General features: G+C 39.5%; 1 protein-coding gene and 1 long non-coding RNA gene across 2 annotated transcripts; one reads left to right on the top strand and one right to left on the bottom strand.

The window, feature by feature from the left end:
- The first annotated feature begins 6578 nt into the window (after positions 1–6578).
- LOC139124271 (uncharacterized) lies at positions 6579–7684 on the top strand. The gene is made up of 3 exons (XR_011549907.1): positions 6579–6673; positions 7184–7213; positions 7595–7684. It is a non-coding gene; the product is annotated as an uncharacterized lncRNA (long non-coding RNA).
- Positions 7685–14105: 6421 nt separating this feature from the next.
- Positions 14106–21605, bottom strand: LOC139123746 (uncharacterized). The gene is made up of 6 exons (XM_070689900.1): positions 21505–21605; positions 20410–20477; positions 18888–19283; positions 17640–18041; positions 16269–16451; positions 14106–14260 (listed from the first exon to the last, which is right to left on the bottom strand). The coding sequence occupies exons 1-6, from the start codon at positions 21603–21605 to the stop codon at positions 14181–14183; spliced, it is 1230 nt and encodes a 409-aa protein (XP_070546001.1). The 3' UTR covers positions 14106–14180.
- Positions 21606–24373: the final 2768 nt, after the last annotated feature.

The following is a 24373-nucleotide window of genomic DNA, read 5'->3' as shown; positions in this document are numbered from 1 at the left end:
CTCTCAAATCTTTAAAGGTATTTTCCGATAGCGCATATCATCTAACATCTTCACAGCAGCAAAATTTAACGTTGGTTGTATTAGGGCAGTCAATCAGACAGTTTTGAGGACATTTGATCATAGATGTTGTACATGACAATATGCTATTCTAACGCATTTTGAACAAAAACGCAGATTAAAGGGGTAAAAATGTTTGTTACTGTCCCGGGCCTCCCGTAGCGATTTAGACAATTCCCTTTTCCGCCTATGGGTTCCCCTCTAAACACTCAACGCAAGGAAATCTTCCTGCTTCCCTCGCTCTCTACCAAATAAACTCTTCTCCGTGAAAGACAATCCCAATGCTATCTCTTTGCAAACTTCGTTCCCCCCCCCCCCCGAAACTACCGAAAACAGCCGGTCGTGTTCCCTGCCCGCCCATTTTGCCTCATAAATTACCGGCTTATAGCTGTAGAATGAAATTCCCCCTTCCGCCATTAAGGGAAAAACTGCCCGCCCATCCGTTGCTCGCCCGCTGACACGAAGAAATTGTCCGTCCGCCGAGAAATTGCTCACGAACAGCTTTGTTGACCAACCCTGCTGTCGAACCTCTTTAAAGTTGTACGCGGCTCGCCTGTTACGAATTCTCACTTATCTGCAAGGGGAACCTTGGCCTCACTTTAAGCTATGTCAAACACTGTAGAAGCGTAGAAGATGTCCTGCTGGATTTTCACGCCCCGTAGAACGATAATCATGTAGTAAATTAAGTTGTCTAATCGCGTGCTATACTTTACAGCCCTACCTGTTTGACATGTTTACACAAACGCCAACCGTTCCTCGACTCATATGCATGTACCATAAAACTGCCCTATCATCAGACAGATTTACAGTATCCAGCTGCAAAGGCATTGAAAGGCGAGGGCCGGTGTTTTCCTACATGCAATTTACAGGCGACATCCGTTTCGGGAGCCTGGCAGTAGGTCGCTATATCCGTTTCAACGAGAGGGAAGCGAGCCGCAAGTGCGTCATGGGCGTATGGGAGTCTGTACAAACGTTTCGCGAAAGCACAGTACAGTCCGTCCACTTACTCCGTATGAGCTCGAGTTCTGCCTTCGGGAATTCTCTATGATAACGTGCAAGAGTTGCTAATATCGTCTTGACTTGCAAAGCCGTTCATTTCCTGTCTTAAAGTTTGCAAATTATCTCTGATTCCATTTGTCTGTTCTCTTCTTATGGGCCTGCCTCTCTTGTTACTTCTGTGTTCGGTGTTAATCAGTTTATACGCCTTTCTGTAGTCCCCCTGTCTCTCCTACAATTAATTTTACAGTCAGATTATCTCAACTAGCAGGACAAGAGCCGAATACCGGTCATTTATTTGCGGGTGAAATAGGTGGCACAGGTTTGAATGCCGTCCCAATCACCTGTTGATGGGCATTGGGTTTCCAAATGCTTTTAAATGCTAAACACTCTCCTGTTTATTTCTTCTTTTGAAACAGTTTGGGTCTTCTGTGACATTTCATTCGAGAATATCGAAGGCGACGAGAGGTTGCATGTAGTCATGAAACAATAGACGGTAAAGAAGAGCTACACCACTGTGATGCTGTGATGCTGATGTAACGAAAACGAAATAAAAATAATGTAAAATGCATTCTACGAATATTGAACCCATTACTTTCAGGCCATTCTAAGGTACTTGTATACGTTTGTCTCGTTTTCACTTCCCAGTCGATATCTTCATTTACAAAAATTGACAATATGTCTTATACTGTGAAAAAAAAATAAAATCGGTAGAGTTCATGACCTCCTGGGCCAAGAAATAGCCAGAATATCAATTCGAAATCAAACTTTATAAGCCACTTTTAAGACCCTACGGTATCATGATCAACTTTGAGATGACAAACAGCAAGACATAACAATGAAGTTACAACCATCTTCTTAGGACCGCTCATGCGCAAATGTTTATTCTGTTGAAGTACCGTTTTTTGGGTGTTCCGGACGTCGATCTTTCTGTCAAGCGCGCCGGAAATTCTATTCTGGTAGGGTTTTTAGCTACAGGAAGTCCATGTTGTACAAGCAGGACGGTACAGCGTATTTGCATCGTCGTAAACCACGCGCCTCTTTACGGCAACAGCTCAGCGCTACCCGTCAAGAGACCGTGGTTGATTACGCAGAGATTCGCGGATCTATCGCTGGTTTCCAGCGCTGGCTAAACGGAGCCAATCAGAAAGTAGGTCTCATAAACGCGCATAAATTATTGTAATGAGCAATACACAACGACTTGGGCTGTGGTGCTTACCGCTACACAGCGTTCACTATCGACGAAGAGCGCGCAATGTGTAAATGTTTAATGTTTTTGGACTCAACCGCTCTATTCACACCAAAAAGACGCCATTGATAATTATTTTACAAGGAAAAGATGGGTTTCTTTGCACGAGGACCAGCGGTGGCAAGTCTGTATGCTACCAGGCATGGCAGGCCGTCCCTGCCCATCGTGTTTCACGGGCGTTATATCGAAGCATGATCGAAGGGTATCGCATAACTGGAGCAGCCTACCCCACGCCTCGCTGTGCACATTGTCCGACCCAGGCGTAGAACAACAACCGCTGTGTAAAACCCGTTGGTCAAAACTATTGATCATAAATTTACTTTACCACAAGTTATGTATAAACGTTTATGTATCGATTTCTTCATCTAGGTTCACACTGAAAGCTCTCTAATCGTGCTGTGGGGGTATACATGGAGCTAGAAACGTATGAATGGGGGCCCTTTCATTCGAGCTGGTGCTCCGCGATACAAATCACAAATGTACGCTAGGCTCCCGATCGTCTCAACACTGCCGAAATCACAGATCTCGGAAAATTGCGTAGTTGTTCAAGGAAGTCCGATTATGTTTCATTAATTCATCACAAAAGTTACGCTAACAACGGAATCAAACCAAGAGACCTTTAGTTTGTTCCATGGGTTTGCAGTTCAGCCGAGTGCGACCACATACATATGCGTACACTCGCTCAGTGCATAGACTTTAAAAACGGTCTATGGTCTATGCTCAGTGTGACCTGATGACAGTTTTCGGACAGTGTATAGTGAATTTCGCCCAAAGCCGTTTCACAAATGACGAGCAGTACGAAATCTTATTACCATACCCTTCGAAACTTTATTGTGTTTATCCTAAAACTGTTAACAGGACGGAAGTGGTATTTAGGGGGTCAAAGTTGCCAAATTGTTGACTCCATAGTGAGTGCGTAGTAATCGGACTGCTATCGCAGTAATCGGACGTCGTATTTGGAATGTGATTATAGGGGCCTAAATATTGATATTTTGAAACTTCAAACCCTCGATTTTCAATTTCGATGTGTTTAGAAAACTGTTTTTAAAAATTTTGTGATAAATTAGTTACGTTCAATCCATGGACGACGCAACTATATTTCGACGTGTATGGTGATTACATCAGACATGGGCTGTCTGTGTGTTGCTTTCGACACCTTGTTGTATCGTACGGTGTGTTAACTTCGCGAAATTTTATAGCGCCCGAAATAGCTTCTACCGAAAAAACTAACTATTCAAAACGGAACAGCAGCGTCACCTGACTTAATATGCGGTATCATGACTTGTAAAACGCTATCAATACGGAGCGAAGTGAGTACAACGAACAGCATGTCTTTAAATGTCCGAACTGAGATCGTCCGAAAATAGTCACACTGAGTGTACGGGGATGACCTTGCAGTGGGACCGGGCCGGGTTCTTTGCTGGCCATAGTCTGTGTACATACCGAAGCCATAGTATTCACATGGTGTCGCCGTTGCTCTCGATCATGACAGAAAAACTGTCAAAATTTTGAAAGCTGTCGGATTTAATGCAACATATATCGGAAGAGATGCAACAGAACCAGAGGATCTCAGGAGGCTGAAAGGAAAGCTCGATTGTGCACACACAGACAATGAGGAGCTTACGACCCGACATGACTTTGTAAAACGGATTCGTGATTGGCTAATTCTGATGATATGTTCTCATGAATAATTAATTAACCCCCATTCATACTTCCGCAGTTTCCCGGCGTAATCTGCCAGAGCTTGATTTTTGCGTAGGTCAGCGGAGCGGAAATTATTGCTCTGGCTTGCGAGAATGTGTATTTGTCCTTTAACAGGATTCAGTTACGACACTTTTATTGCTACTGATATAAAGCTCTAACATTCTGATATGCTGGTATGGCTACACAGACATGCCTGCGCTGCTCCAGGGGGATTAGAATGTGTAAGCACGTGAACTTTATGACTCGCTTTGCCAACACACGCTGACGTAGTGTAAGCAGAGTGGTCGAGTGACTCGATGAACCCATCTCGATTGCCATACCGGCTTCTTCGAAATCTGTATTGATTACAGAAAATTTGAGCAAGTCAGGTTCTTATGATATTTTCGCCTTTATCGTTGGGGCACGAAATAAACCGTCACAGCGGAAAGATACGCCATTCAGACCTCCTACGCCCGTTTGACTTTCATGAGATGTTGAGAGCGCCCTCAACTTGAAAGCCCTCTGTCTACTCGACCGTTGTAAGAGATCTGACGATTTGAAGGAGGGTGAGCACATTGCGTCACTTTGGGAAACGGTCGCGCATTGGTCACCTATCTAGATGACATTTGGTGGATTGAAAAGCACAATCCTGTTAACTTCGACATGTCAACGCATGCAATCAAAATGAATCCCTCCAGCGTGTCTAAAATAAACCACAGGCATGTCAATTGAGAATTCAATAAAATGTAATAAATCATTGCCGGATATGTCAGGAAAATTGGCCAATCAGAAATAGAGGAAACTTTTCAGGTTGTCATAGTAAAGGCTATAAAATCACAGAGATTTCTCAAAATCTGTCAGTTGAGTACTGTTTGCTGCCTCGTTGGTATAAAGTAGGTTAACCGCTTGCACAGTCGAACAGGTAGGTATTTGGAACAGCGGTCACGGTCATGTCGTTTACCATTTTATACCGAGTTTCCAAAATCTTGAAATTTTACTCAAAAGAATAATTGCGATTTTACTCATGACCTCTTTAACTGATTGCGAGTGTAAAGATGTTAAGTTCATTGTTCGTTGCACATACAATTTTGTTGTGTTTTAACACTAATTATCTACAGTTCTCTTTATTTGACGGTATATTTTATGAATTGCTTTACCGAAGAATTAACCAAATAACATTTCATTCTAGGTGCAGACAGTATGAGCATCGTTTTGTTGACAACTTTGGCGACATGCCTCTGCCTTTCTAACGCTGGTACGTTACTTCTTCTGTATAACAATAATAGACTCATATGAGCTATGGTGGTACAATCGTTATATTTGCAGGTAATACAAGAATTATACGAGTAAACAATCGTTCTCACATCACATCTTTACCAGTTTATGTCTCTTTCTTCGCTAAATTCAAGGCCCCCTGCCATGAGTGATGATCGGTTGATTTCGCGAAAGTTCCTCGGCGGACCGCTAATGGCCCGTTGAGGAATGCCCGCTCTTTCGAACCAGTGAATGAGTGCAATGCAATGAAATATTGTATAATATTGTTATATTGGACACCATTATTCGCATATCTGGTTACCTGTATGTTAAACTTATATACTTAATAGCTCTCTCTCTCTCTCTCTCTCTCTCTCTCTCTCTCTCTCTCTCTCTCTCTCTCTCTCTCTCTCTCTCTCTCTCTCTCACACACCCGCCAAGCCATTACGGTTGAGACTGGTACCTTTTCGGTAACACCCTCTGATTTCAAACTCATGCTGGTCGAAGCTACCGCTATCACATTCGGTCTGACACTTGAAAACGACGATGACACCGTCTCAGAAGGAACAGATGTTACCAATATGGCTCTGTACTTGTCAGATGACGAAAACTTCGAACCTACTGACAAAGTCAAGGTAGCTGATAAAGACGGTGGTTTATCAGGAATAACATTCCCTGTAAACGTACCGAAAAAGGAGGGAGGCAACAACGGAGTAAAGCAGGTTTCCAATGCTATAGCTAACATCACCGTTCCTGCACTAACTAATTGTGGAGATTTCACAAAATTAGTCATTCAAGTTACACCCGATGATGACGTCGCCTCTGTCGACATAACTGGCAAAGTTGACTGCAGCTGTAAGTATTTAAAGAAACTCAAACTTGACCATTACCTTATATCCTGTTGATGTATTAAATATCAAATATCATATAACACTGAGTTTATTTATCTATTCATTCATTGAATAACTTTTATTATTTCTTATTATTTGTCTTTATTTTATCAATTTATTCATTATTAATTCTATGATTCATTCCAGTGATTACAATCAAAGCTGACTCATTTTCAATCACTGGACCCAGTGACTACACTCTAAAAGACACAGAAGCTACAACTCTGACATTCGGATTGACGTTTTCAAACGCCGGTACCGCCACCAAGGTCACCGACGTACAACTCTACTTATCCGACAATGCAGATTTCACCAAAACCGAGAAAGAAGTTAAAGTAGCCGACCGGAGTTTAGGAGTCAGTGATATTACCTTCGACGTCGCTATACCTGCCGAAGATAGCGGAACGGCGGGGGAGAAAGCGATCAGCGACGCCAAGGGGAGTGCCTAGTACAAACTGTGCTGACTTCAGTCTGATCTGCGCTTTTGTCAAACCTCACAACGATGTGAAATGTACCGACATCAGTAAAAGTACACAGTGTACCGGTAAGTCTAATGACCATTCGACGTCCCTCATTCAGTATCATACTGTTCATATTTCTTTACTACATTAATTTATCACCACGATATTTTATCCTTTCATGGAACATTTCATTGCTTTCTGATCCGTTCGTAGAATTTAGTCTTGTATACTCGATGCAACTTCAATTTGTTTTCAAGGGAGAGAAACCACACGTCTTCAAAATTCATTTGTATTGGCAAACAAACCTACTTGCAAACGTATCATTGCCACATGATCTCGATTGTGCAGAAAACAAAGCAATATGGTACAACACACTGAATAGATCAAAGCTCAAAGCAAAATTAAAATTCATAAAGGTCAGATATCTTTATTAACGAATCCCGTCCCGGTGAACTTGACGTTGCACGCTTTATACGGCTTATGTTATTTGATAGCAATGAAATGACAATTCATGGTTTTCTGTACGCATGTAACGAGTGTGTGTGTTTTTCTTTCCTTACATGCGTTCTATGTGTCTACAATGATCTCGTCAGACAGTGGAACGACGGCTAAGGCCACAACTGGTAATAATAAACAGAATAATTGCTTAATAGGATTGATAAGCCACGTAAAATCACATGATTTCTGACCTTTCCTTACAGCATTTCGTTTTTTGATAACTACATAAATATGGTAATAAAAGCCGTCATGCTAAAATGTGCATGCAATTATCACATGTCAACTTCCTTACAGTTAGCAATTAACGCAATAAATTAAAATAATATATAACACGTCACTTTCTTATTTAAAGCTAACAATGTGAAAACAGTTATATCCCATAATCCGCTTCCGTCAGCAACTTTTCCATGTTCAAGTAAATGCTTGAGTTTCAACACTAGACTAGAAACGAGTGGTTTTTATCTCTTTTCTTTCCATTGGCCTGAGTTTTGCACATTTTCTTTCAGCTGATTCTGGTACCGGGACCTCTGCTATGAGTGTTGTCTTGCTCATGATTTCCAGTCTTCTGACGCTGGTCGCGATAAGGATGTGATCCGATCGGTAAGTGAAAGAGATTGACGTCCATGAATGTCAAGAATAAGTTTTGCTTTCCTTTTACAGTTTGACCACCAGTTTTTAACGATTTTGACACAGACCAGAATCATTCATCAGGAAAAAGATTATCATAACCGATGACAATTTTCACACTGAAAGTAGAATGCACTTAATGGGGATAAATATTCTGAATTTCAAAACTTCACAATTCTTTTCTATCTTCAACTTATGGGAGTTCATTTTAAAGCTCATGGATTAGGAAAAATCTTCACCGTCATCGGTTTTCGAAAATCGGAAATTGTATTTTTCTCCATAGAGTTAACAAATATCAGTAATACTTGTTTCTCTACTACGAAACTTTGCTGGGTGACCCATTATTGTTACTTTTGATTTGCTAAGAGAATTGTTGAAAGTTTCATAGACGAAAGTTTGAGCATAAGTTTAAGTCTTTCCACTTTCGAGGCGCATATTAAATATAAGAAGGAAAAGCTACGCCATACATTACCATGTAGGCCTATGTTGGCAAAGTGAGGAACTTTTCAACTGTTTAAACTGAAAAGATAACTTTTATGTCATGATAAATTCTTAATACTCTGTGTTCCTCAATCTGTGATTTCAGATGGTTCCGTCCCAAGAGAAATTTTAGTCAGGTGATGAAGATGCCTGTCAACGCTTGCATAAGTAACGCGTTCGGTGTGTTATGTCAGTAACGGTTTGGGAGAATGTAGTTAAGACTGAGGCAGAGCAAAATGTAAATGTGATCCATCAGCAGAGAGACAAAAATAATTATTTATTCATGTAGCTTGCGTCTTGAAAGTGAAAGACTTAAACTTTTATTCAAACTTTGCTCAAGCATACTTTCAGCCACCCTCTTTCAATATCAACAATAAAATTTAAGGGTCACAGTGCAAATTCCGATGTTAGAGAAACAAATCACCCAAGATTTACAGATATTTGAAATTCAAAATGGCCGCCATCCCTGTGTTAACTCTATGAGGAAAATAAACATTCCTAATTTTCACAAAACGAAGCCAGTGAAAACTTTATTCACTCCATAAGCGTTAAAATGAGCCCCCAAAGTGGTAGGCCAATAGAATATTGTAAAAGTTTGAGAGTCCGAATATCTGTCCAAGAAGCACATTTTACCTTAAACGACGCAGAGATGTTGCTCTGACTATAATATGTTATCAGAGGTTTCATGTTCAATGGATAGAATATGCTGATTTTTCACATTATCTGTTCAAATTTTACCAAATTCATTGCACCCGTCTCAGAGAAAGTACGTCAAATGTCTAAGCCAGGCAAGCCAGACCAAGCAATCTTAGTCACCCAGTTTAAATTATTGAAAGATTGATCAATAGAGGGCGCAGCTTTGACTCCCGTGTAAAGTTGACTGTTTTTCAAGTTGCACTTTTTCCTCTTTCAGGTTGTACATTGTTCAGTCAGTGTGTCACTTTACTCCGGAAAGGAAAAGACGACGCTGTGCTGTAACTGTTCTTTACAATGAGTCACCAAAACCTGCGAAATGTTGTCTTTGTTGTTAAAATAATGAAAAATTTATAAAAAATAACCGTTTTGTCGGGATCTTCATTACTCTTTTTATATCCGCCTAGAAAACATTCTTGATCTTTATGATCGTGACGAAACCGCCCCCTGGTTAAATAAATTTCCCGTAAAATATTAAAAGATAGAAACACAAGTGCCAAAACATTTTAAAGAACAGCAACGACTTATATTCAATGAATATTTTTTGTAAGAGAATTATCTTTCTGCCATTGGACACAATGTTCATCCTTAAGTTCTTCTTCCCATAGACAGAATTCGCATGTCCTATGTCATATTTTATGCTGCAAGCTATCCAAGTATCTATGACGTTTAACCTCTTTTACTTTAATGGACTAGAGATGTTTTAAGACACTGCTCATTGTTTAGGCCTTTGAGATTACGACTTAATAGTGTGTGACCATGCACGGCACATGCATGTGACAACGGGGACGCGTTGATGACGGTACTATGGATGACGCAGGACGAGGCTGCCGTGGCACGTATGGCGAGTTTCGTTCAGCGAAAGACTCCGTACTCGAGATGCGTTCCTGTTTGAGTTAACTGTTTTTGAGAAAAAATTTTGTAAAATATAAGATCCTACTTTGCATAAGCCGCGATGGAAGACTATCGACTGGTTAAGTCTCAGGAATATAAACTTAACATACATTGTCGCTCTACACGAACTGTCTGTGTATCTCTTACATTACTGTGTACTAATCATTGTCTGGTCAAATGCCATACATAAATGATCAATGTTCAAGCTATTTAAGACTGACAATGTGTTATTTTTAGATGAATAAAACATACAATACAATGAGAGCCCTTTTCTGTGAGTTTGTAAGTTCATGCATCTTATCATAATCTGCAATATTATCATGGTCGATAAAACCGGCATTTCTGTGAATTTTAGATCTGGCAATATGAACGGCTTTAATTATGAAGCATTTCAATGAACACATCGCCCGACTGAAGCAAACTGAGTCCAATCTCCTACGTCCAAACTAAATTGTATTCTTGGGGCACTCCCATAGCTCTATGAAGCAGCTAGACGTCCTAGGTTGTATTAACATTAATTGTTGATCCCGTATTCTAAGTGTTGCTAGACAGGCTTCAATCATTGCATATTTGCTTTCAAACATCGAAGTTGTACTCTTTTCAATCAGATCAAGATAATGGATAAACGAAAAGTACACCTCAACAATCAAGTCCAAATAAGCCACTGTGATATTTGTATGTTTCTGTGTTTTGACATTTTCTCCGTCAGTAAATATTGGTACAAAGATTATTCGCGTACCTTATAGGATGGGTCTGAGAATAGTATTGTATTATCATACCCTTGAACATCCGTAAAACAATTTTGCTTCACTGATTTATCTGTGATCAGTTGGATAAATATTGTACAATTTATGTAGCGTCGACGAGGTTGCTATGGATAAATACTAAAAGCAATGTGGTTATGGTGTGACGTCATCAGTTCGCCATAAGTCTGGGTCCCATGTCCCATCATTTTCTGCCGCTGGCTGCGCCGCCCACGAAAATAGGGTCAGGTATTGGCGGACGCTACTTTCGTCAGGAAGTTGACTGCACATTAGTGAGCACAGTCACCTGACAAGATCATGTGATCAGCACATATGTATACATCCAACTTGGAAATAAGACGACGAAACATCGAACGTTGAAGTTATTTGCACGACTTCACTTTTAAGTCTCTGACACTGTTCCTCTATGATGTCATTTTGTGGTGAAGTGACTATTATTGTCTATGTTTTTTTTTTCTCAGACTTGACAGACTATCCTCCTTTTGCATGTATGACATGCAGTGACTCGAAAAGAAGCGATTTTTCGTTTTTCATTTCATGTCGACATAGGATGCTTGGTTCGGGAAACCATGGAGGTAAAATTACTCCCTGAAAAAACGAAATCTAAATTCGAAGATAGTTGGAAATAAATTGAACGCAATCACTGCACTCGTACTATTAACCAATGACAGCCATGCTTACATAGCCCATACCTGACCCTATTTTCGTGAGCAGCGCAGCCAGCGGTAGAAATGGGGCAAGGACCAGTCATCTATCGAACCATGCCGCAACTGACGCCCTCATCGGTCAATACATTTCTTCCTTCCTTGAGGACGCCATTATGATATGGTACTGGTATGTTGCAACCTATGTCCTGAATTGAGATATGCCAATATCTTAACAAGACCTTAACGTTGTTCAGAATGTAAATTGCGCATTTAATGGAAGAATTACAATGTGTAGTTTGTGTACTGTCGAAACGAAACACTTAACTCTGTAACAAGTAAAATTTTCTATTCATGTCTCATGTTTCCAATTCTCAGTAACGTACTGTCCCCGAGGCGCGATCTACCTAAAGTTGCAACGGTGATGTTACACTTTCAGTTATGTTCCAATTTCTCGTGAAAATCTGCTGACGGCATTGACATCACATCACTCACTTGTGACTCATGTTTAATTCAGCAAAGTCAGTCATGTGTGAAAGAATGTCCCAAGTTGTCCTGAAAAGATACTTTATGTTATGTGGATAAAACAGTGGAAGCAGCAACCCGGGGAAAAGGTGATCGGTAATGATTTTGTTCAATTCTACAAAGATGCCAAACGTAGAGGTGACACAAAAATTGAAAATATGAAATAATCTCAGGGAGACAGACAGACAGACAGACAGACAGACAGACAGACAGACAGACAAAAGAGACATAGGCAAGTAGACAGGAAAACAGAGGGCGATACAAAGAATGACTAAAGAAATTGCTAATTCGGATTCACGAGTCGATTAGGAAAGCTTCATAACATAACAAGGCTCACATCTGTGATACAACTCAGTTCACAGTACAAGAGTCACAAAATTTGAATAGAATAATCATCCTCTCTCCCAAGTCTCCTGCTCTATCCAGTCTTACCAGAGATAATGTCAATACCATATAAAAATAATATGAATACATAATTCCCTATTCTTCAGCGGTTTTCTCTGTTGCCTCTCCGCTAGGCGACTGATGCTGTATGTTGTGGGTTCGAACCCGATTGAAAACTAGCCGTAATTCATACAGTCGTGCCTTGTTGCTATATCGCCCTCAAGCAACATTTGAGCAATTTCAAATACTTTGTCTGCTCTAATAAACAGGCGGATAACATGATTTTGAGAGAGAGAGAGAGAGAGAGAGAGAGAGAGAGAGAGAGAGAGAGAGAGAGAGAGAGAGAGAGAGAGAGAGAGAGAGAGAGACCTACTCCGTCCTGCATTTCACTTTCCATGAGAGAATACCATACCTTTTTTGTTCCTTGGCATAAGTGTCAATGCGTTAGAGCACGACAAAGGAGCAGAAACCTAGTGACCAGCTAAATAATATACTATAAATTTTAATAAAATTACTAATTACTCTTTCTGAGGAAAGTTCTTGTTTCGTCCTTCACCTAATTACTGAGATTCCGTCATAGTGCCAAGATAGTTAAGTGTCGTTTGGTTTTTGCTAGTGTTGTTACTATCGTAAGATTCCAATACTGATGTTGATCAAATTTTGCTTGAAGACAGATAAACGGATCGTCTAGAGTAATTTACAAGAGAACCATAATAAGGGAGGCGACAAGTAGATGTAGAGAAGAAACACACATTGTATTTTATTTAACAAAGATTGACTATATTTGACATTTCTCAGCGTGTTTGCAACAAATCGTGTCACTTAGTCGAGTATTACATTTCTGAATCTCTTTCGGTTTCAAATGATTATTTTGTCGCAAAAACACAGAAAGAGGTAACGTTAGTCTAAGAAAGTCTTAAGAACTTGCATTTCAACATTCACTGGGAATTGTCAGCTTGTTACAAAACTGCACATTAAGTTTACAGTTAATAGTAGTGAATTATCTGTTGTTTCAAAAAAGACATTATCGTCATTTGAAAATAATTCTGAATATCATTCTAAGTTTTCCAACATGAGGGTCACTCAGGTACGGAGTCGTTCGACAAAATACGTATTTCGATGCGTGGAGGCACTCTGCATTCGAAGATATTGTATTTGACGTCATCCATAGTACCGTCAAAGTGACATACAAGTTGCTGTGGCATTGTGCCATGTATATACTACAGAATGCAAAGTTCTTGACAATGGAAAAAAAATGCAATAAGCCCTTGCGATGGTTGCAAAATTATTACATTCCCTTATCATTTGAACGAAATTGGAACACAAGATTTGAAGACTACGATGTGAACACAAGATATCAAGTATCAATAGTGATGTAAGGAAAATACTATTGACCAATTAAACAATTCGTTTTAAAATTTCTCTAATCGTTAATACTCTTTGAACAGCCTGAACATCACGTACGATTGCATTTAAATTATAAATTCTGTCTTCAGGCGAGGCGATTTTGGTCTATTTCCTAAAAAATGATAACTGCAATTGTAATAAATGATAGAAGTTGTCAATGTTGGTGTGGTGACGACATGAAAAATGCAAAACACGCACACCAACAAGCAAGTTTCTTGATTTGGGTAAAACTTTAAAACAAACAGTAGACGAAGGATTCGGATTACGAGTATAGACATATCAAATAAAACAAGAATGGACAGCTTGCAGATTCCCTAGATGATTGAGCTGAAGCAACTGTATATCTGAAAGTTAAAAGAAAAAGAGTTGCTGTTGAGTGAAATGAGGTCAGCAGAAATATCAACCAGTTCACACTCAAGTTTGCGTACAAGTGACGCCCTTCACTAGACTTGTCCATTGTTGGTGGATCCAAAGCATACATCAGAGAAACTGACATTCCATCGATCAACTGTGAATTTGATTGCTCTTCAACTTAATAATCGAAATAGTCTGTCAATCAACCTCAACTTTGCAATCTTAACATCTTCTCATAAAAGATATCATCAATCAGTCTCTGGTGTGTGATTTTTACGTACTTGTACTTATATCTTGCAAAGTTCCTATAAATTCATTCTTTACATCTGAAATAGAGCTGCCATGAGTGCAATCAATGTCATGAACATGTTCACAGTCAGCATTCCAGCACTGGAATCATCTGTAAGCGATGGTAAGGAAATGGATTAAAGAAAATCCGCGCCTCAGTCTAACTTGTTAAAGGTTAAGATAGCATGCGCCTCAAAATTGAGAGACAAACTTTCGCTCGATCTGTAAACGAAACTTAAAACCATTATTTTTAAAATCAAGAATACAACGGAGGTGATCGTGCAAATGTTGGTACTATGGAAACAAATAATTCCAAATTTACCGACATTTGGAATTCAAAATAGCTGCCTTCCCATGTTAACTCTACGGTGACAGTATTACATTTTTAAATTTCACAAAAATAAGCAGGTGGAAACTTTAGTTACCAAGAGCTTAAAAATCGGACCTCACAGTGGTAGACCAAAAACGCAAGTTTGAAAATATGAATATCAGCCCCCAGGGTGATTTCTCATTTGAGTTAATTGCTGTGAAACAAGTCTTTTGAGCTAGCATGTTTTTTAGCTAATTTAGCAAAGTGTTTAAATTTGCTAATTTAAGATGCCTCTAATTTAATCTCTTCCTCATATTTACAATGGTCAAGATGACTTTTAAGCTAAAAACCCGTTGATTGCAATATAAATTCAAATTTGCTACAAAACATGAAGATAACTCAAAATGTTTTATAGTGCTGTGATTAGGTGATCTGCTAAGTAAAGTATTTCGAGTTTATAGGCGTGTTCGTGTTCTTCTATTTCGGATAAATATATACCTGTTCTTTTCTACCTTAGTCACTTAATAATCCCGGATTGATAGTTAACAGACATGGGGCAAATACAGTTTAAAATGTCTGTTAGTACTGCAACTTTGGGCAAGTACATATATAGCGAAAGATCAAAGAAATGAGGAAACTAAATGAGGCAACACAGACACATGTAAGCTGTTCGGAACAATGATATGTTACAGCGGTAGCAAAAATTTTGAGTAAGAAAGACATGACCCACTGAACAGACAGCGGGAGATAATGCCAAATGTTAAGGTAACATGCGCCTCGAAAGTGAAAGACTTAAACTTTTGCTCAAACTTTCCTCAATGAAACTTTCGACTATTTTTATCAAAGCAAGAATAAAAGTCTGGGGTCACCGTGCAAACTTTGATATTAGAGAGACAAATTGCTTGAAATTCCCCGATATTTGAAATTCAAAATGGCCGCCATCCCTGTGTTAACTCTATAGGGAAGAATAAAATTTCGATTTTCGAAAAACTAAGACGGTGAAAACTTTAATTTCATCAAGAGCTTCAAAATGAGCCCCCACAAGAGGTAGGTCAGAAGAGAATAGATAAAATTTGAAAGCGCGAATTTCTGTCCCGAGGCGCGTTCTACCTTAGGGTAAAGGGCGACGAATTCGGACGCGCACACGCTTTAGAACGTTTCTGCGCAGATTTAACTCCAGCCTGTCGCAAATGGGTTACTTTGTAGCGCATGTATTTAACATCACCTGTCATTGTTGAAATTGCGCTTTACCTATTTTTTTGACCCAGTCTCTTAGAAACACATGTGACCTATAAACTTGTCATATTTTGACCCCCTAGGAAGCTGGTTTTTATTCAATATGAGCGAAAAATTAACATTTCTCTCCCATTTACATGGCGCATATCACCCATTAAGAAAGTTCGAAAATTATGTAGTGATATAATTTCGATATCGTCATTTTGTAATCGATACTTGCTTTCTTTAGTTTGAGTGAATTATATCATTTTTATTTATTTCTAACGACGCCATTTTAACGTCCGTTTCCATGGCACTTGCACAACTTCCAAGAATATTTGTGCAAAGTTTCAAGAAAATGACACCACAACTTAATTTTGACGTAATTCGTAGTACTTCACCTTAAGGGGAGGAAAGTAGCAATTTGTGTAGATACAAGCAGACAGACAGACGGACAGACAGACAGACAAACAGACAGACAAGAAGCCAAATAGACAAAATAAGCAGATAGACTAATGAACGATTAAAGGTGAAATTTCAGCCCTACGTCACTGCTGATGTCTTGATAAACAGCTGATCTGTATTGATCACCTACCAGTACACGTAGGCACAGCGTGGTTCCATTTCCCATCGTCACATGTTAAAGTACCCTCACCACTCAAAGTAAAGCCACTGTCACAAGTGTACGTTACAGTTGAGCCGTGAGTGTAATCTGTGCCACTTTTCTGACCATTAGTCGGTGCTGGTCCGGGATCACTACAGTCAGCTGGGGAATCAGCTAGTGCAGAAAAGAAATCCCCAATGTGAACACAAATATGACCGTAAACGAATGTACAGGATGAAAAAATAGGATAGAGAGTGCGCATGTTTAATGGAAAGAATCATGAGCGCTTCTCATAGGCGTATATGGTGTCAAGGTCGTGTCACTGCTTAGCTCAGCAGTATAGCTTTCAAAGATTTTGCACGAATTCCTGACTTCATTTTTTATACGCGAATATAAAAATGTTCTGACCAGCGTGGTGCCAGCCTGATACATTGTATTGTCAAACCCTTATTGTGTGACGTGATGGTCTGAAGTGATAATCTAAACTGATAATCTGAACTGATAATCTCAAAAGTCAGACGTCTATGACTTCAAGCTCGGATTGTTTCTTCCGAATCTTTTACGGATAGCGACCGCTGGCTGCGCCCTTCAAATCTCCGCTGTGTTCGACAGTCACCTGTATAACTCATGCACGGTAACATGTACAGATAAGGCGCCCTTGTGTCAAGATCGCCGAGTCTCTGTTATATAATTAATTTGAGGTAGATGAGCCATTCATGAAGATATTTGCTCCCTTGTTCGTGTAATCTTTTAACTATTCAATTCCATAAATACATATGAAACACAAGAGTTATCGTTTAAATTTTAGATTAAATATGCATATTATATCTCAGGTCAAATCGCAAATTAAGAATGACAAAAATTCCTTGTGGTTACTTTGAGAAAAATATGCTCTATTCATAGCAAAGAAGTGAAAACAATAACAGCATTCAAAATGAACCGATATAAACTGTGGAACAGATAAAAAATTAGGGGTCCAAAAATGTATCTACCAGACGTATTCTGCTTCGACTATAGAATATTAAGATCAGTAGTACACGCGACGCCAAAGAGAAGTCAAATCGTGCACCTGTGTTAATTCAACCAAAAAGTATATTACTGACATGACGGACTCATAGGAGAGATTCTGCGCAGATGTGAACCCGGTAGTTGTTATTTCGCGAATAACTCACATGTACTGCGCAGACATGGACCAAGTCCGCATACCGCGTAGACTGAAAGATCCGTCGCTCGAGGGCGCTCTCTGAGCGCCTCCTTTTTACGAGAGCAGCGAGCGCCCTCGAGAGACAGATCTGTCAGTCCATCTACATACACTTGGATACAGTAACGTGAAATATGACCCTGAAATAACTTGTCTCTTACCTGTGCAACTTGGTTTTACACCAGCCTTGTCTGCGCCTGCTCCAAATTCGATGCATTTTTCGTTGTTACCTTGATACTCATCGTTAGCGGTGATTGAAACACACTGTTTGGTGTATTTCGCGCAGTTCGCTTTATCCAACGTAAGCGTCGCTGTAAGCCCAGTCCAGCTGCCAGACGTCCCAACGGCCGCGTCTTTGGGTGCATTGTCCCCACCTGCAGTTTGCTCTGTCGATTTTGTGCTGCCGTCAGCATCACTAAAGTACACCTTGACATTGGCGACCGTCGCCCCGGTGTCGATGACAGTGTAGGCGAGATCAAACGTGGATGCCGTGGCTTTGTCCAGCTCATAACCACTCGATGCAGGATTTGGTGTTTTCAAAGTAAACGTTCCCGCACCCACATCTGCAAACAGCACGAAAATAGCATTTTTCAATTTTTTGGTACCAAGCTAGAGCTGTCTCTCAATGTTTATTTTTTTAATTATGCATTTAAAATTTTACATACCAGCCGAGAAGAATTATTAAATTGTTCCATAGCATTGCCAGTGTTAACAAATCATGCATGTATTTTTTGAAATTGAAGCAAGCAAATACTACCGCACTATAGTTCTATCGATTAGGTCTCTCTTGGTATGAGACTTTTACATCCTAGCATGTGGAAATGCTAACATACAAACAATCTCCAAGTAATCAGTGAAAATGTTATTGATAGGAGATTTTGCTTGTTCATACAGCCCATAATTTTTTTAAATCGTTCGCCGCCTGCTTTGCTTTGCAAAAAATGTCAAGAAAGAAATATTTTGTTTTCTTTTGACTGCGGTGAAAGTGTTAACAAGGATTGTTCCATTTGCAGCTACTAGCTTCCTTAAACTTTGTGAAACTTCATTTCCAATGAATCTCTTTTCCTGACTTTCATTATCTACTTGAAATAATTAAGATATCATTGAGATAAGTGAGGGCGCTGCGCACGCTGTTCCTGTTTTAAGAGAATTATTCTGCCTTATGTCTGCGGCATTAAAAGTAACAAACGACGAAAATGATTTATGTATTTATACATCAAGTCTACCTCTTATCATTGCATGACGAAGGCAGTGTAGAGCGATCCATGGGTATACAATGTACTTGCTGATAGTCGACATGCGTGCACGGGACCAAGATCATAGCTATGAAAGAATATTTATTTGAAAGCCCTCAATTCTATTGGTACTGATCGAAGCAGTAAGTGGAGCTGTTTAGTTTAATTGCCTACCTGCACACACTGTTGTACCAGCAGTTGGGCCTAAATCGTTACATTTTTTATTATTATCGTTATTTGATTCGCTTTCTTCTGTTTCAATGTTGACGCAGAGTTTAGTGTAAGCTGCGCAGTTTTCCCCGTCCAATGTTATTTTTGCAGCCAGATCAGAGTAAGTTCCGCCGTCAGTTATTGCTTTACCATCGGGTGCACCAGCTCCCAATGCAGTTACTTCTGGGTTTGTCTTTTTCGATTCGTCATCATTGCTGAAGTACATCTTGACTGCTGTGGGAGTGATTGTGTCTGTCACAGTGTACGTTAAGTCGAAGCTGATGGTGGTTTCAGTGAACACGACATATTTACCAGTGGCGGGAGGGGGCGCCTTGACCGTGAGATCGCCTGCTGCAATATCTACAGAGAAAATGGAATGCATATCAGTATACATTGGACGAAGCAATCTTTTGTATTGTGGCACGGTGAAGATAATTCTCCTGAACAGCAATTGAGATTCTTTGTCACCAGGTTTAATTGAGTAAGCCGAGTAAATAGTCCAACTTTCTCTGAAGGGTGCGAGTCCGACGTAGGTAATTGAGCTCCAGATATAAGAAATGAACTAGAGTTTAGATATATATGAAGACGACCATTTCGGCCAATCTGTTGACTTTAATGTTTCATCATTCACTTCCCCTACCTTCTAATAGAAGATAGACCATTTGCTTCGACATAATACATCGCTTAATTTAGATAGCTCATACAAAAACTATTGAATACGTAAGGAAACAGTGATTGATAATAAGGGGTCGGATGTAAGTCGTCTGAGCATAAAATTTTGATTTTTTTTCTCATTATCAGTGGGTTTTCTTTCACATGTGTCATCTATTCATGTAAGTAAACCTACTCTGGTAGTTTATTTTATAACGACCAACTGATGTACATCAAGATAGAAAATAAGGAGCCAAAAATTTCGGATTTTGGGAAACAAAATAAATCGAAATTACAGATGAAATTGATAGCTATCATGTTGAATGGCCTTATAAGGAAAAAACAAACATAGCTTTTCACACCAGGAAAAATTGGAAGTGAAAATTAAATTTAGGGTGCATCCATATAATATGCGCTCCTGGAGAAATAGGATTCTGTGTGTCCTTAGATCACATTTCTCCTCAATAACAACTTCATTAGATTGATAGCTATGGAACTATCGATTTGTTTAGGTTAGCATTGAGAAAAGCCAGACATAGAGAAGTAGTGTATTTATTCAAAGGTCAATGTCAACGTTGATGGTGTTTTATTTTATCGATTAAACGTACGGCTTGCAATGACCAAGTTTACCTAATAAATGTTTGGACCAGTCACATCTAACTTGAAAGGAAATTTTCGGTGTTTTTGTATGCATTTTAGTGTATCGGAAGAACAATCAAAATTAAATGTTTCTCTGTTAGTTCTGTTGGTAATATATCAAAATAAGATACAGCTCGGGTTTATGTATTGCTATTTTGATACCAAATATGAGATTTCATAAAGCCAATACAGTTACCTGGTTGGGCATGAGACTGTGAAAGACATCCGCACAGGACAAAAGCCAGAAGTAGTCGCATCATATTCCTGAAGGAGAGAGAAAAATGAAAAAAAAATATTCAAGATTGCACTACTTTGTTTTGAATGACGGAGAATAATTAAACGTTGAACGCTGATAGAAAATTAACGTAAATAATGTTAAGATTTTTTCACTCTTTTCCGTACGTCTGCCGAGGAACATCGCATCTCAGAGATGAACGCTTTAGCAATGAAGAAATGTGCAAAGGTCTTGTTAAAACTTACTGATATATATATATATATGCTATCTTCGATTCAATCTTTACTCGGTGTGAAGCTGACGGCTTGTCTGATTTCAGGGCACTGCAGCCTGTTTTATAAAGCTGTGGAGAACATGATGACCTAATGACCCCAAAATATTTCGCTCTGATGAAAAGCAGACTTTGTCATCATAATTTATGACCAAAGGACTCAGAGAGGGCGTAACCATATATTTACGAGTGCCATCATTCATTGCTGATTGGTGGCGTGTTTATGGCCCTGTACTGTAAAGGTGCCGTTAAAGGTCTGGCTCTGTTACTGAACAAGATGCAGTTATACCCTAACTTCCAGTAGTAGAGTGGACGATTGAGGCCAACTTCCGATTCTCTTGCATTATAATTTGTACTGCTATGTGCAAACCGTAATGAGTTATCGCCAGATTTACATTTAAATACCTAGTAATGCATTTTATAAACTGACAACTTTTATCTGCGCCTCAAGTATTATATTTTTATACACTGGTTTGTTCCAGGACTAAAGCCAAGGTGTGCGTAAGCATTTGGACGGTATGGATTTCACCACTGGTGGCGGTATCTGAAGACTTGCCTAGACAGACGAACACAATTTTGACTATAATTATTGATGCCATTTATCCAGCGCCATTCCGAACTCGACGACGTTCGCGCCACCATTTCCGTTTTACAGGGGGAATGTTGACGACAGCGCATAAAGAGTCGCCATTTCAAATTTGGCTATTTAGTTAATTTTTAACCAAAGCCTGCTGTTGAAGTATGCAGGTCCATGAAACAAAATATTATACATGAAGTATTTTTACTTATTCACCATCCGCATTTCAGATGCGTCCTCCAAAGAGTACATCAGGGCCAACCGATCGTAAACTTGGACATTCTTGTCCCAATTACTCACAATTAGCATTGTTATAAAAGATAGAGTTAATGGTTTTCTCAATTTACCGTGATCAATATAAAAATCGTTTTTGGATACATCGGACACTGAGCGAATTTCATAAACTTCCATCAGGCCGTCCGAGTGGACCAACATTGGTTGGAAAATACGTTCTACAATCATGTTGCATGATGGAGCTCATAACTTGTTTGGCATCCAAAAGGAATATCGTTCAGAATTTACCGCCTTCTTTGTCATGTACGATAAAAATGTCAATCATTTACTCTTGTTTGAAATAATTTTCCTTTAAAGGATTGTCTAACTTCAAATGTCATCGAAGTTGCTAGATTTATCAAGACCAAGATAGTTTTCTTATTCATGGCCAGGACAAAGCTTCAGAAGGCACACGCCTCGAAACAGAAAGTTAAAAAAATGAATTCAATGCACATTTTGTATACTACCGCCACGCCTGACAGACTCAACTAGTCGTTTTCGCCGATTCGGTTCATCTACATTAATTAATTTGGGTCTGTCTCATTGATGTTTCTTTTCTAGCAATGCGAAAAGGGCACGCTTTATACTTCCAGTTCAAAGGTCAAAAATGGCTTATAAGTAGGGTAATTATAACAAGCTTGATATTTACAACCAATCCATTTTGATACTTCGAAACTATGGAAAAACTGCGATATTCATTAATGAACTCTCTCTCTCTCTCTCTCTCTCTCTCTCTCTCTCTCTCTCTCTCTCTCTCTCTCTCTCTCTCTTGAGTAAGGCCTAGCAGCTAGGCGATGTTGCCGTGAGTGTGTGGGGGTTCGAATCCCGTTGGGTTATAGTAAAAAAAAATATTTCTTTATCCTGAATGGACAGTTTCTACTGGTGGATATTTACTTGTCCCCGATTCTGTCTGATAGCTCAGTAAAAAGCTTCGTGCTTTTCCGATTACTATATGTGTGTGTGTACTGTGTCTATGTGTCGTCTGCTCCATGTACACTGTGTTGCTCGGTCGCGCACAGGATTGTAACATCTAAGTCGGTTGCTGTGACCAATCATAAGAAAAGATCTCGTGCGCACAAGAAAAGATGTTGTGATCACAATAAATGATCTCGTGAGCACAAGAAAAGATCTTGTGATCACGAGAAAGTTTTACGTGAGCACAAGATAATTTTTTATTTTTTGCTTTCAAACATGTCCCTTACGGGCTTTCATAGAAAAATATGTTACCATCGTTTACTGTAACTGAAAATTGACTAAAACACACGCAACGCTTTCAGAGTTGATATTGTGACAAGATGAATCTCAGCCATATACGTCGAAACAAGAACAAACAAACAAATAAACACATACTAAATTATTATCAGCTATTGGTAAAAACTTTATTACACAAAACTAAACCCCGTTGCACTTTCACTTTAACCAGTTTCTTAAAACTCGTGTACAGCGAACACCCAGAGTGTATTAATCAATGCACAATGTTTAGTAAACAGGCTTAGAGAAAAAGTCTTTGGACACATTTTACGTTTACCAGATTCGCAATCTGCTTTTACAATGAAGGCGCAATTGAAGCAGTCTCGTATTTAGTCTGGTTCCCTGACCCATTTTCCCGGTAGAGGGCGTGGGGAAATATAGGGTCAGGTACGGGTAGCCATCTTGAACAGAATTTTGTTCAAGATGGCGGAGGTTAGTAACTGACAGAACATGCTACAACAAATATGGCTGCTACTATGAAAACGCCGGTCAAAATTCGACTGGATCAGAATTATGTTCAAACACTGGTACCCGAACCAAAAACATTGGCACACGAGACGGGAAACATAAACTGAAAGGATTAATCCAGAAGTACGGGGAAATAGAGGTGATTGAAGGCTGGCTGTGATATCGCAGCAGTACGTGGCGTGTATCGAACGCGCTAGGGTCATTGAGGTCATCGCCGACTGTGGCGTGACCCCAATGACCAGAGCACGTTCGATACACGCCACAAGTACTGCTGCGATATCACAGCTAATTGAAAGCAAACTTTGTTGGAACTGTGAATGACGATTGATTTCGATGGATAGAATGGTGTCCGAATTTTGTGAAAAATGCAAGGCATCATGTCGACGTTCTAAAAGTATCAAGAGGTGTGCTAAATCACAGTGGCTAAATCATGGAGGTAAAAAGTCTTTCTTTCTACCTCCACGGCTTTGTGGTACAAACAAGAAGTTGGTGTCAAGTGAGCCTGAAAGTGCGAAACCCAAGAAACATGAGAAAAAGTTACAAGTGTTACTTTCATCCAATCATAGCCTGTTTTATTTTAACCCAATAGCGTCCATGTTTACATTAGCCGGTACCTGACCCTATATTTCCCCACGCCCTCTACCGGGGAAATGGGTCAGGGAACCAGACTATCTCGTATTCAAACTGACTTGCTTCGCTTGAGGGCGCACTTCGAAGAAGGCAGGTTTCTTGGCTCGGCGAGCATGGCCAATGTTGGGGCAAGTATTACAAAACTGAAAACCGTTTTCCAATCAAAGCGCTGACGTTTTGAATTTCACTATTAAAACTAACATTAAAACTAATATTTATTTTTCATTGAATTACCTGATATACGTCGGAATTGGAAATTGTAAAAAGGAACAAAAAAATTCAGGCCCCTACAGGCAGTGCGAAACTTTCAATACCTCCCTCTACTATCCCAAAAATTTTCGAATCCCCCTGAATTCTTCTCGCCCCCCCCCCAATCGTTTTTTTGTGAACGCAGCCTTATGAGATAACAAGGAATACTTTTTTACAATACTAAACTAACTGACTCTGTGCTTTTA

Source organism: Ptychodera flava (genome assembly GCF_041260155.1).
Source record: "Ptychodera flava strain L36383 chromosome 23 unlocalized genomic scaffold, AS_Pfla_20210202 Scaffold_23__1_contigs__length_28996876_pilon, whole genome shotgun sequence".
NCBI classification, from domain to species: Eukaryota; Metazoa; Hemichordata; class Enteropneusta; family Ptychoderidae; genus Ptychodera; species Ptychodera flava.
This window is presented reverse-complemented; position numbering and strand designations above follow the sequence as displayed.